Genomic DNA, 14,891 nt, shown 5'->3' on the forward strand with positions numbered 1-14,891 from the left:
AATTATCTGTACTTGCCAAGGCTTAATAAATTGAATTTAATAATGTAGTGACACATGATTCCAAATTAATGTTCTCTAAATGTAAAAGGGGTCCATCCCCTTGGAAGAGAATCCATGGTGTCACAGCTCTTGGCACAATTGATCTTATTTTATTCTAGCCACTTCCAAGAGTGAAACTGATGACAACTTGGATGTGACAGCCTGACTTAATTTCTATTTTTAAGACAGAAGAGTGAGTCTAAAGTCCTTATCACTGACTAGCAGCTCTTTCAGACTTTCACTGTTTCAATTAATTGAAAGGTTAAAATATAACCAATGTCTAATCTTAGGCTACAGATTCTACAGGACATTCCTTATCTCTTAAGCAGGGTTCATCTGGTGTGCTGGGGATGCCCAGGACGACACTGGCTTACACAAACCCATTGTGATTGCTTTGAGGTCCACAGCTGTAACCGTGGCAGAGCCGTCGACAACAGGAATCACAGGTACATAAGGAAGAGTTGGTGGGGCAGTAGTTAATGTGACTGCCTGCTAACCCAAAAGTTAGTGGTTTCAGTCCACCAGCTACTGGGAGGGGAGCGGCTGTGGCAGACTTTTGTAAGGATTCTGACCTTGGGACCCCTGTGGGGTAGTTCTGCTCTGCCCTATAGACTGTGAGTTGGAATCAACTTAACAGTAAGGGATTGCTTGGTTTTAAAATTAGTAACTAGATATGATCTATGATCCTTATGGTTGAGGAAGAGGAGGTCTAGACTTTTCCTCTTCTGTGATTATGGTCCAGGGCAGAATCACTTCACCCCCCAAGGCCACTCCCTCTGCCTGCGACCTTGCAGGAGGTAAAAAGCCTCTCCCTGCCCCACAGTACAAGGAATGTAGTACATGTTTGAGCACTTGCGATGAGTCAGTAAAGTCAGATATTGACAAGTCTTCTGTGTACACTGGTAAATGCATTCCTACGCAGATTATAAAGTGGTTGACTCAAAGGGAGCAATTTGTGTTTTAATGCAAAAAGATACCAGTTGTTCTTAAGTATTTCCATCAATAGTGCTAACATGGTGTGAGACCATTTTTTTCAAGGGGGTGGAGGTGAGGGTGCTTATAAAATTTGTTATGAATACATAGAGAAAAGATCCTCTCCTTTGGAATTTGACAAATATGTGCAAGTCGTGGTGTTTATTTTTTGTTACTCTTTCACCCAGCTAATTTTATAACATTAATAATTTCAAGGGTTTTGAAAGGAACTTTTTGCAATTCCGTTCCATCCCAGCTGTTTGACAATTGGAGAGACTGACTCTCAGCCCTGGTTATTATGGAGAGTTTCTCCTCCAGCCTCGGGAGCTGGCTGGGGCTTTGTAGCTGTCAAGGTACACGTGGAGCCTGGCAGGACGTTTGCTTCCTGGTAGAGGGGCTTAGGAAGGGACTTGAGGAAGTGAGAGCTGGCGGAGAGAACTCCCATAACGGCCTTGCTCCAATGCAAGGGATGTACCAGTTTGCTGATTTGTTCACAGGGGCTAAGTGGACACTGACTCCCAGTTACTAGCCATGAGGACTACTTGTGAAATGCCACAATCCACTGGAAGACAAGCCACCATCATGTGATTGTGCAAACCGGTATTCTGCAGCATTTTCATGTGCCAAAAAGATTTTAAGGGTCTATGGTAACTTTCAACCCATTCAGTCATGACTGATAAGTGAAATTAGAACCGGCATGTATTTTTTTTTAATCTGGATGATCTGGAACTATAAGCAATAGGGAAAACTACAGGTCAAAGCTCTGGAATGGGGGACTCAGGACAGACAGGCTGAACCCGTTCAGGAGCCTGATGTGTGGCATGGAGTATTGTCAGGACTGTGGAAAGTAACATGCGATCAAAGCAGTGGGGAGGGCCACCATCTGTTCTCTACTCAGTCCAGAGATCTGGTTGTTTTGCAGCTCACACATTGCCTTTGTTTTCTCCGAGGGGGATGAGGTTCCTCACAGGCATCTGACCCATAATTTTTCCCGTTCCAGTGAACACCTTAGTGCCACCTACATTTTAAAAATCGAGGTCCATTCCAGTGTCCCTTCAAAGGCTATGACTGGACCACACTGAACAGGTTCGAAGCCCTGGTCTGACAGCACCAGAGGTGATGACTGAGTCACAGATGGGAAACAATTGAGAAACATTCGTTCCACTATTGGAGTCACTATGAGTCGGAATTGACTCAGTGTAATGCAACCGTGCCAAGGATTAAGCACTCACTCAACGACCAGCCAAAAGTTTGTTGGTCCAAAACCCAACCAGAGGCACCTCTGGGAGCAGGCCTAGTGATCTGCTCCCAAAAGGTCACAGATTTGAAACCTGGAACAATGCCACCCTGGCACAGGAGGTCACCATGAGTCACAATTAGCTCAGCATCCACTAACCACACTTCCGAGGCCTGCATGCTGTGTTCTAGTTGCCTTATTCTGACATCAATCGATCAAGTCTTGGGATCAAAACCAAAATATCCAAAAGTAATTTCTAGCCCAGATTTTAACCCAGACAACCCCAAACTTTCTAGGTCCAAGGAGTTCTTGGCATGTGATTAATCCCTTCAGGTTATCTCCAGGTCCATGTATCTTAAGTATTTGTGTTCTAATAACTTTGCAGCTAATTGCAAGATGTCTGCACATGAAATGTAAGAAAAACAATATATTGATTTCATTCTTAAGTAATTGGAATTACTCAACAATGAGATGTATGCGCCTGTGGGCATGGCCTAATTTATCAAGTCATGGAATCAGATTGGAAATCATCCCTTCATTTCCTGTCCTACTCGATTTTCATGCAGCGCGTGCTCTTTCTCATAGCAGTTACTGAACACTCAGCGTTGTAAGCACCTGTCATTAAAAGTGACGCCGTACTAGAGGTCATTAAACTGGAGCTGCCTCCAGCGAATACCATGGGGTCCACAGACATCAAGTGTCATCAAGCCCATTTCCTCAAAAATGTAAACTATCTCAGGGTGTCTCTGCACACAATTTGGAAATGACCATCAGACCTGGATATTCCCTGAAAAAGGACATCACACTTAGTGGAGAGTCATTCAAAAAGAGAAAGCCCCTCAACAAGATGGACAGACAGTGGTTGCAGCCATGGGCTCAAAGCACTGTGACGACGGCACAGGATTGAGTAATGTTTCTCTCTGTTGCACACGGGGCTACAATCATTCAGAATCATCTTGGCCTCACCTAACACCGATAACTTCATATTCTGACTCCCCAGAGCACCCTGATAAACCAAAGAGAAAAGGTCAATTCGACTACAGTAAATGACTTATTTGCGATTTCATTTCTTTGAAGTAGAGGAAGCAACATGCAATCCACAGGAAAATAAGAGTTGTTTCGGACCCCTTGGTAAAAAATTAGTAAAGTTTGTACAACCAACAGTGACTTTGTACTTCTTATGTTATTTTACTTTTTATGTTTTATGACTTTTTTCAGCCAATGATGCTTTCTTATCAATTTCATCACTTTTTCTCAACTTTACTATTCACCAATTTCTCTGCTAAAATAGTAATAATGCAATACTTTTGAAACTTCCAACAAAGAAAATGTCACATTTTTATTGACTCGTCCCCAAACATTGTAAGTATTAATTTTACACTATCAGGTGAACTATCATTCCAAATAATCAGCTTCATTAGTGTACTTTTTATGCTAATAATATTTCCTCCTCTATTATCAACCACTCTATTAAACTAGGTCACTAGCAATTATTTTTAATTCATAACATATGAAAGAACAAAACTCTTTAAAAGACACTTGTTTAAATTTCTAAGTTCCTTGGTGTGTGGATGGATTCGTTATTATCTGTGAGTGAAGGCTGTATTTACTTGTGCACTCTGCGTTCATGTCATCTCATGTTTATTGTTCCATCCACAGAAGACAATGTAGTACTAGGCTGATATCACAAGGAGAATAAAGGGACAGAGGAGAAGGAAGAGGAAGAGGTGGAGGAGGAGGAGGAGGAGGAAGAGGTGGAGGAGGAAGACAAGGAAGAAAGCCAGGAAGGAAGACCAACCTTTGGTTGACTTTGAAGCGTGCCCTGTGCCCTCCCTTTTCTGCTTTTCTCATTCCCCCTTTCTTTCATCCTTAGTCATATGTTTTCCTTACTCCATTCCTTCCCTTGCTGGAGGATACCATGTAGAGAAGGGAGCTTTAAAAAGTTCATGGGGGGAAGGGAAGCCATTATCTTTTACTTCTATTTTCCACAAACTTTTTGAATCCCCCTTGTACATTCCTAGTGCTCCACAATGGTTCTGATTCCAAGTATTCTGAAACTTGATTTTTAAGAATATTAAGCCTTGAATTATCAAAGCAAATTGCCAAGATATTTCATATTTAAAAGGAAAATATGAACATATAAAAAATAGGCAGATATATTATAAACCTAACATGTCCCAGTACTATGCTAAATCATTGTTTCATTTTGTTGATTTATTCTTATAACAAAACTCTGAGATAGGTTCGACTTCTGGCTTCATTTTTAAACAAAAACTAACCCACTTCCATCAAGTGGATTCCAACTCACAGTGCCCTTGAAGGCCAGAATCGAACTGTCCCCTCAGGCTTCCAAGGCTGTCATCTCCACAGGAGCAAACGGCCACACCTCTCTCCTCCTGGGCGCATGTGGGCTGACCACCGTGGTTTCGGTTAACAGCCTAGAGTTTTAACCACTGTGCCACCCAAACTCCTTAGCTTCATTTGGGGAGGAGATAAATGGAACATGAAAGTATTAACTTACAGCTCCTAGGTGAGGCAAACGGTTAAGCACTCGGCTTCAAATGGAAATGTGCACGCTTTAAGCTCACCCAGAAGGGCCTCAGAAGAAAAGTCTGATGAGCTACTTCCCAAAAATCACCCCCTGACACCCTGAGCAGCTCGGTTCCATTCTGGTACACCTGGGGGTGGACGTGGGTTGAAGTGCACTCAGGGGCAACTGGGAAGGTGACAATGGATTCCCTTTACTTATCAGAAGATCAACCCATCTCAAAATAGTTACGCCTCAATTAATGCAGGTCAACACTGCTTGCTGCTAAGACCTATGAGGGAAGACTTAGTGTTGAGGGAAGACTCATCAGCAGTAAGACGCAGCCTCCTCTGGCACGGTACACACGGTAATTTCTCTAGGAGCCAGGAGCAGTCACAAATGTTCCATGGACCATCTCTAGTCCTTATCATCACTGCTCCTGGAGTCCCCGAGTCCTCTCTTCTGCCTGCTGACGTCCTGTTCACACTACAAAGCCTGAGGCAAGTAATCGCTCCTCTGTGTTGCTTTCCTATCATTCCAAAGTCATAATCACCCCCTCTTTCCCTCGTGCTCATGCTGCACTTTGGACACACCTCTATCTTAGCACTTTTCTCAGAATGTTGTTCTTATTTATTTTTAAGTCTGGCATCCTAAAAAATTTTAAATCTGGCTGCTCCTGAAAAGGCTTGTGCCTTGTTCATCTTTTGTGCCCTCCATGCATAGCCTAGGCTCTCGGTGGTGCACAGATGTGCAGCACTTTAACCCCTCACGGTCTCCATGGCTACTCACTGGCTGCCATTGAGTCGATTCGGATTCATAGCAACCCTACAGAAGAGGGTAGAGCTATCTGCCAGCTGTGGGGTTTCAAGACTGTAACTCTCTACAGGAGAACAAAGCCGCAGTGTTTTCAAACTGCCGGCCTGGTGGTTAGCAGCCTAACGCATAACCGCTGGGGGAAGATGATTGCCCACTGAGAGAACTAAAACATGCATTCATTATCTTAGCTGGGCTGGGGGGATAAAGGACGAAGGAATGTTCACTGGTGCCAGTGAGTCTGAACAGTGGATCAGGAGATGCTCCTGTAAGGACAATGAATAACGGTCCTTACCCACTAGGAGCCTTCACATTCTTTGACCCTTTCCCCCTACTCCCTGTTTGGTATGCAGTCCTTTTAGCTGCTGGGGAGAGTGACTACTGGGTTCCTCGCCCCTGATGCCTAAGTGGGGCACACATGCATGTGATTGTGACACCTCACTCCAGGACGGATGCCTAATTCCAAGGCCCTTGGCTGAGGATAATGGTTCTTGTTATAGGGTCCCTGTCCTATTTATTCTGTAAGTAGGAAGTGCTTGTTGATCACACCATTAGAGCAGTATCTAGTCTGTGATCTGCTCCAAATGTTCCTTCACGTTAAGAGCCTGTGAACTTAGGACACTGCACCAAAGACTTAGAATCCAAACAGTAAGTGTTGGAGGACGGAATTCATCAGAGAACAAGTCACTGGGTCTCAGAGTTGATAAAAGCCCAAAATGGAGCACTCCCTCAATGCAAGAACACTTTGTTCTATTAAACTGGCATTCCATGATGCTCGCCTTCCTGACAAGATCACTGAAGACAAAGCAGGTGCATAAACAAATGTGCTTAAGAAAGCTGATGGTGCCCGGCTATCAAAAGATATGGCGTCTGGGGTCTTAAAGGCTTGAAGGTAAACAAGTGGCCATGTAGTTCAGAAGCAACAAAGCCCACATGGAAGAAGTGTTAGGTAGGCCAGCATAGGACTGGGGGATGTCCATTAACGCGTGCCCAGAGGGCCAAGCTAGGGGAACAAAGGAGTGGCACAGCGCACATGTTCAGGGTTCCCGCCGGTAGGCAGGGGTGGGCGTGAACTTGAATTGGATCACCTAGCCAGGTGAATTCAATTCAGCCAATGGGGTCGACCAGGGATCTTCCACCACGCCTCCCTGTGGAATCCTTGAAAAGGCAGAAGCCCAGAGGAGAGGGGATCTTAGAACAAGGACAAGAACCGAGACGGGAGGAGAACTTAGAACGGAGGAGGGAGAACTCCGGCACAGAGAGCTTTGGCACGCTTTGCGGGACACAGAGCCGCTTCCAGCTAGGCCGCGTGTCCAGGAGGAGCTCCTTGGGTGCCGTGTAAACCTGAAACTTCTTCTAACTTTCATAAAACTCACTTCGATCACGAACCAGGCTTCGGCGTGAATTCTTTCTCGCGCGGAGCCAAGGACCGAGGTATAAATCTAGCTCCAGAGAGATCTAACATAAGCACACGAGTTTGTGCGATCACAAGGTGTCGAAGGGATCAGGTATCAAGCATCATCAGAACAAAAGATCACACCATTGTGAATAAGAGGGAGTGCGGAGTGGAGACACAAAGCCCAGCTGTAGGCAATTGGACATCCCCTTACAGAAGGGTCACAGGGAGGAGACAAGCCAGTCAGGGTGCAATGTAGCAATGATGAAACATACAACTTTCCATTAGTTCCTAAATGCTTCCTCCCACCACCCCCCTCCCACTATCATGATCCAAATTCTACCTTACAAATCTGGCTAGACCAGAGGATGCACACTGGTACAGATAGGAACTGGAAACACAGGGAATCCAGGATGGATGATCCCTTCAGGACCAGTGGTGTGAGTGGCGATACTGGGAGGGTGGAGAGAGGGTGGGTTGGAAAGGGGGAACCGATTACAAAGATCTATATGTGACCTCCTCTCTGGGGGATGGACAACAGAAAAGTGGGTGAAGGGAGATGTCGGATAGGGTAAGGTATGACAAAATAATAATTTATAAATTGTCAAGGGTTCATGAGGGATGGGAGGAGTGGGGAGGCAGGGGGAATTGAGGAGCTGATGCCAGGGGCTTAAGTGAAGAGTAAATGTTTTGAGAACGATGAGGGCAATGAATGTACAAATGTGCTTTACACAATTGATGTATGTATGGATTGTGATAAGAGTTGTATGAACCCCTAATAAAAGGATTTTTCAAAAAAACAAAACCCAAAAGGGGCCTTTAATTCTGATCTCCACCTGATCTATTCATCTCCTATTCAGAATATCTTCAACTGTGAGTCATCTATAGCTACAGAAAGCCAAATCTCACAGTGTGGGATGCTGAAAAGTGCTTACACTGAGCTGTAGTCAGACTCCCCCGGAACTTCTTCGGTTCCACCATGAGCCCCCATTCTAACCCTTCTCTACCCGATGATATTGCAGATGTTTGCAATACCGTGTCAGGCCCTTGGAGCAAGAATCAGCACTAATAATCCCTTCTGCATAGAGAGCCCCGGGCAGTTCACTTCCCTGCCCAGGACCTCTACGCTCAGGTCCCAGGAGAGCCAGGTCCCAGGGGGGTCACATGTTCTTTCTTGCTGTACCAGCTGCTTCTCCTATCAGCTCTGTATACCTGACCGTGTAACATCCTAGGTAGCGAAATACACAACACTGGTTCTCTCTGCACCAGGGGCTCATCCCTCCTGCCCTACAGAGTTCCCCTGGTCACTGTAGCAGGATGAACTTCACCTCCCTCCTCCTGCTGCCCTCTGCTCTGGTTTGAGGGAGCCATGCTGAGGAGAGTGCCCCTTCCTCTTTCTCCATCCACCTATTGGAAACAGCTGTTCACGGTCCCTTCAGGAGAGGAAGCTGCTTTGTTTCCTGCAGTCCTGCTGCCTGCAGGCCTATCATGCTCTGATTACAACCAGTTTTTAAGGGCCAGCAGGCTCCTGCAAGGAGCTGCAAATACTGTATTTCTAGGTGCAATGCCTCCTCTTTGTTCCCTAGAATCATTTTCCCCATCAAAGTGGCCATGCTTTATGTACAATCCTTTTCTGCTCTCGTCAATTCCAGGATTAGAAAATGAGGCAGCAGCAGGGTGCAGAATGTAAGACTGCCCGCCCAGGCCTGAGTCCGACTCCCTCCATGCATTATGTCCCACAAGATAAATAGCATTGACATCTGAAAAGAAGGGGCCTTTGCACTTCATTCAATAAATAGTGCAGCCCTACCTACATGGAGACACGCAGTAAACACAACAGAAAAAGGCTCTATAATTGGGCTAATTATCCAGGGGGCGGGGGTCAGTCAGAAAGAATTGCTACAAACCCGTGGAAAATTTTATTAGACAAAATATGAAAAATAGGAAGATATGAAATTGTTGTCTCTCTACATGTCTTCCACCAAGGTCTGTACACTTCTGAAGGCAGTGTTTCCAAGTCTCTTAGTCTCTTCTGAAGAATTCTGCACTCTCTGATTTACACCACATCAAAACAGCAGTTTACCCTCCTCAAAGAAGGCTAGTCATGATCCTTTAAAATGTTCTTTGAGTTGAAGGAATAAAAAGGAGTTCAATGGGGCAAGAGTGGGGCTGTAGGGTGGCTGGGGTACAGCTTCCTAACAAAATTCTCACGAGACAGTCCTTGTTTCCCTTAAAAAATACAGGAGCAGGTGCATAGGTGGGATAGAAAAAAAATCCACAGTGAAACTCTCCTGACCTTTTTCTCAACGATGCACTTTTCCATTTTCTCAAAGCTTCTTCATAATCAGCGCCTAGGTTCTTCCTCCAGACATCCATCTGGATGACTCCTGTGGAATCCCGAAGAGCTATCACCGCAACCTTCGAGCTCCTTTCTCCGTCCTGAAGTCACCGTTGAAGTCTCTCCAACCTTCCTTCAAACACTTGATCCATCTAACATCTGTTGCTATGGGTGAAGCAGTATTCTCATAAGCTTGTGGCAAAGCTTCGATGGTTGGGAATTGTCCACTGGCATTTTGTTAAAAATTTTATATTAGCCCTTGAAATCATTTTTTCCCATGGCACGAAAAGCATTTTGTAAGGAATCCTAATGAAATTAATGAGCTCTCGTGGCACAGTGCTTCCTGACTCAGGCTGCTAATGGAGAGGTCTGCTGTTCAAAACCACCAACTGCTTCTCTGAAGAAAGACGAGGTTTTCTACTCCTATGAAGAATTAGCATCTTGGGAACTCTCGGGGGCACTTCTACGCTGTCCTCGTAGGGCCGCTATACTTGATGGTAGTGAGTTCGGCTTTGGGGTTTTTGAAATGATATTAAAAGGAATGCTGGCGGCGTAGTGAGCTACACACTCAGCTGCTAACCACACGGCAAGATCTGTCATTGGAACCTCACACAGCTCCACAGGAGAAAGATAGGACTTTCTACTCCAATAAGGATTTACAGTCTTGGAAACCTAAGGGGCAGTTCTGCTCTGTCCTGTAGGGTCTCCAGGAGTTGAAATCGACTCAGCGGCAGTGGGAAATGAGACTAAGATTGAGAGTATTCCTGAGAAAACTCATCACTGGCCACCCACGCGCTGATCACAGAGACATACTGAAAGGTGTTTTATTTGGATTAAAACAGGGCATCTATGAACTAGACCCCCAGGAACAATACTTTTTCACCTACTCTCATATTTCAGTGAGCCTATTCTCTCTGACTTCCAATTCTAAAACAAATCCAAAAAATATAGTCAGGGTTAAGAAGCAAAATCTACCTGTAAAACAAGGTAACGACAAATGTTCAGAGAAACTAACTTTTGGGGGGCACTTCCAAAACCCACGCTGCGTCCAAAAAGACGTGAGTCCTGTGCCTTAAATTGTTACAGACTGAGGAAGAGAAAATGGCCACAGAAGTCTGTTAGGAAAACCAGCCCACAGCACAGTGTTAAGTGTTGTGCACGCTGTTGACCTGACGTGGGGTTAGGCTTACAAGAGCAAGGGCTGACAGACAGGAAAGGGATACGATATGAAACCAATTTTGGAAAAACGATTTTACATTTACAATGGCTTACATTTTTTTATAACAGTTACTGTGCCCTAAGCACTATTGTCAGGCACTTCACACATGCTGCTCAATGTTCACAACATACTGAAAAGAAGCTCCCAACGATTTGCTTTCTCTGCCCAGTTAGTCCCCGCGTGGCCCAAGTGGCTGAGCACTCAGCCACTAACCCAATGGGTGGAGACGCAGCGGCACCTGGTGGCGCTGTGGGACTGTTAACTTCAACATGGGCCAGTTCAAACCCCCCAGCAGCTGCTTGGGAGCGTGCTAAAGCAGTCTGCTCCAGCCCAAACGGACAGTTCTGGAAAGGAATTGTTCTACTCCGTCCTTCAAGGTCGCTGTGAGTCAGAAGAAAGGCCTATGAATCTACTTCCCAAGGGCCTCAGCCATTGAGAACCTTGTAAAACGGAGTTCTACTCAGACGCACATGGGGTCACCAAGAGTTGGAAGTGACCTGACGGCAACAGATTGACAGAGGGGTTAGTTTACAGAGAAGTTCATTAACTTTCCCAAGTTTCCACAGTAGGAACTGTCAGAGCTGAGCTGGCATCCGGGCAGCCTAGATCCAGAGCCGACTGATTCTGCAGCACTGCTTGTCAGCTTCTTACACAGACTCAAGACAGACGACCTGTCCGGCTGTGCCAACGGTGGCTGCGCTAGGTGCCCGTGGGGTGAGGCAGTCTCCCCTTGTGAAAAGAGGGATGGTTTTCGCAACTGATAGTGCAGCTGCACTGCTGGCAGGCTGTCCGACCTAGAAATCACCTGGGGCAGCTGGGCAACAGCACCTGTGATGGCAATGAATGTCTCGCCTTCCACTCCACCAGTGGCTGCCGCATAGCCCTGTGCCATAGGAGGTCACCACCTTAAAATGAGCTTCGTGTCGGCATGTTTTTAGATCAGAGGATCGCTCCTAGCCGCCTGCTCTAATTGATTTTAGGACTAGAGAAGAGCGATTGGACCCAGCAGCACCGTCCAGAACGCAACATTCCATCCACCCCAGCCCCGGCTCTCATTTCAGCCACTCTGCCAGAACTGTAGCCTCAACAAGTGGACAGACACTTGGCAGCAGCTCCGAGTGAGGGGTGGGAACACACAGGGTAGGAGGGTTAAACCAGTGGCCTGAACGGTTCTCAGCTCACATTCACATACCAGAGAGCAGCTACAGGGGATTCAAACGGAGCAAATCCTTTAATCTTCCAAATTCTTTCTTCTGGTTTGCTAGCGTAGCCAAGGATGGGGTGGGGCTTTCACTGGTGAATAAAAGGAGTTGCTTCATTCCCCCCTGCACCAGAGAACATGGCCAAGCGCGTTGCCGTCGTGGGAGCTGGAGTCAGTGGCCTGGCCTCCATCAAGTGCTGCCTGGATGAAGGACTGGAGCCCACCTGTTTTGAGAGGAGCGACTACCTTGGGGGGCTGTGGAGATTCACCGTAAGTGCAGCTTCGCTTTATCGTTTGCTTTTGGAAAATGCATGGTGAAGGGAAAAGGCTGTGTGTATGCATTCCACAAGAGCCAGTTACCGTGGGGAAGGGCTAGCCATGTTGCCTTGAACTGGGTGCCTGGAAGGGCCATTGAAATTGACTAAAGAAAGTAGCAGGGCAGCTGAACTTCAGTGGGAGTTGCATCCACTGCCTTAAACTCTATCCAGAGCCAAGAGGGAGAAATGTGGCCGCTGGGCACTGCAGTGCTTGAAGGGGCAAGAATGGGAGGGAGCACAGCGGAGGAGTTTCAGCCCCTGCGTGTGCAATGCTGAGCTGCTTTTACCTGCTTCTTTTCCCAGCCCTTTTGTAGCTGCACTAAAGGGGCTGGGGACACAGTATAGAATGAATCTCACCCATAGTCCCCTTGGCCAGGCAATTCCAGCCCATGCCAAGGATTCTCCCCCTGATTTGTGTTAAAGAAAGTGAACGGAAAATCTATTGTTTCCTCCTGAACAAAAGAAAAGTAATGTAACACTCTTCTATCTCAGTCTGGCCCAAAAAGGAGGCTAGAGGCTTAGGAAAGGGGACCGTAATCCCCACCCTTGACTGGAAGTGGGGCCCAGGAGCATCACAGGGGCCCTTGTCAGAGATCACAGAAACTTGAAGCAGGGAGAGGAAACTGTTCTGGCTGGGCTAGAGAAGCAGTGCCCCCAACATCCCCATAGCTCCTATGATCTCTCCTTCCAGGCACAACAAGCATTAGTACCTATTTCTCATGAGCTGTAAATGTGCTAAGGAGCCCTGGAAGCGATGTGGGCTAAGGATTGGCCTGCTAACTGAGATTGTCTGCTCCCTTGATGATTGACAGCCCTGGAACCCTAAGAAGCAGCTCTCCTCTGGCACTGTGAGTCAGAATTGACTCAAGGGCAGTTCGGCTTGGTTTGGCGTTTTAAACGTGCTAACGAGAACACTGCCAGAAATAGCAACCACACACACAAAACAGCGCAAAAAAGAACTAGCCTGCGCGCACACACATAGGAAGGTGTCAAGTATCCTAGCCTCAAGTCCCCTGAGGAGCTGAGAAAAAGACACAGCATTTTTCCATACATAAAAAGGCGAGGGATTGGAACTGGAATAAAGTAATTAAGTTCTAATTCAGCTATGGAAGAGTACGGGGCCACTCCTTTGACCAATGCTCCTACTTTTGACCAGCTTGTCTCACATAAAGATAAAACTTGAAATGTGACCTATCACCTCATTAATACATGCAGATTTCTCAAAGGGGACGAGGTGAAAGAGCACATCTGCTTTCGAGTTTCAAACTGTGCTCCAACATAGCAGCAGAAAGCCGATGCGCCTGCTCCGACCTGCGCTCCCAGGCCCATTGAAGACGTTGCTAAGCAAGTCTAATACTCCTCCTCGGGAACTTGCAGAATCCTTCTCAACCAGGTCTTTGAGCTGGTTCAGGCTAGCTCAGTCATGGCTGAAGAAGCAACACCAGGATGGACCTGAATTTTTTTAATGTGAGTGAACCAGGACACAAAAGCAATGAGAAAATGTATGCATCAAACCCTGGTAGAATTTAACCTCCTTCTTGGAAAACAGGTACAGCACTCGTGTTGCACAGCACCCAAATCTCTTGATTGGCTGAATTAAAAACAAAGGTGCTAAGCTCGAAGACGCGGTTGATCATCCCACTTTGATTGTGTGTCGAGGTCCACAGACCTGGCATTGATCCAAGGCCATGTTCGGGCTCCCCCAAGAGCTCACCACCCCTCCTAGGCGTCTTTCATTTCAGGGCATCAAGACCCAATTTCTCCCATTCTGGGTAGGTTCCCGAACCAAATATTTAAATGTGGTGATGTTCCAGCTTTGTTTCTGCAGCCATGGCAGAACCAGTTTGAACTGGTTTGAAGCCCCATTTTCAACAGAGCTCTCCAGGCAAACACTATGGCGCTTAGGGGAAGGAGGTGTTCTATAAAAATAAAGGCAAACTACAGAAATGCAATAAAACACATGTGGAGATGATATGCATTTCCAAATAGGGAGAAAGTCCAAAGACGATAGAGATTATAAATTACTGCACTTAACTGAACATTAACCCAGGGCATGAATGGTTTCTCCCAGCTACTGCAGCCATAAGTAAAGAGCCAATAGATAAAGCTTATAATCAAAACGGAAGGGTAGAGAACATTTGGGGGAGGGCAGTCTTTAAAAATGCAAGGAAGACAGAAGCCAATCAAAGCCACAAATCCCTTAAAGAGCCCCCCAAATAGACTTCAGGCTCAGAGGGGCAGCTCCCGGAACTCCCCAGGACCAGTGGGGAGATAGGCATAAAGGTCAGCAGACAGACCTGGAATTATGTGTGGGTTTTTTTTCAATATTTTGTTTGGTCTCTGTTATTGTTGGTTTGCCTACTAATATAAGATAGGCATGGAAAACAAGCTCGAGGAGAAAGCAGTGGGATAGTCCCCGGAGGACTTGGGGAGGAGGAGGCAAGGGAAGGGAACAGTGAGCAAACAGCGCCATAGACAGGGAACCAACTAGGGAATTAAAATCAACAACAAGGAAGACCTAGAGATCCTGTTGCTGTTGGAGCAACAGCAATGTAGCTGAGAGGAAGTACTAAGTTGTGGACGTAAGGAGAGCATGACCATGGGGCAGGAGGAAAGTAAAAGAAAACAGAAGAACGAGCTAGGAAGCAAAACTATAGACGGAGGTGTAAGCATAGGGGTGTACATATGTGAATACATTACAGTGAACCCTCGTTTATCGCGGTTAATCGGTTCTAGGCCCTACCGTGATAAATGAAATTCTGCGAAGTAGGATTCCTTATTTGTAAATCAAATATTTTCGTAGTTAGAGCATAGAGGACATGAAAAAACACC

At 46.2% G+C, this 14,891-nt stretch overlaps 1 protein-coding gene across 1 annotated transcript in view; it reads left to right on the forward strand.

The window, feature by feature from the left end:
* Positions 1-408: 408 nt before the first annotated feature.
* The window catches only part of LOC101651672 (flavin containing dimethylaniline monoxygenase 1), a 47,638-nt gene continuing 33,155 nt past the window's right edge, over positions 409-14,891 (forward strand). The window contains exons 1-2 of the mRNA XM_004706735.2: positions 409-485; positions 11,876-12,012. Coding sequence (XP_004706792.1) covers positions 11,881-12,012 — 132 coding nt within the window. The 5' untranslated portion in view covers positions 409-485; positions 11,876-11,880. The remainder of the gene's footprint in view (positions 486-11,875; positions 12,013-14,891) is intronic.

Source organism: Echinops telfairi, unplaced genomic scaffold (assembly GCF_000313985.2).
Source record: "Echinops telfairi isolate 266 unplaced genomic scaffold, ASM31398v2 ScPeMD7_7424;HRSCAF=8462, whole genome shotgun sequence".
NCBI classification, from domain to species: domain Eukaryota; kingdom Metazoa; phylum Chordata; class Mammalia; order Afrosoricida; family Tenrecidae; genus Echinops; species Echinops telfairi.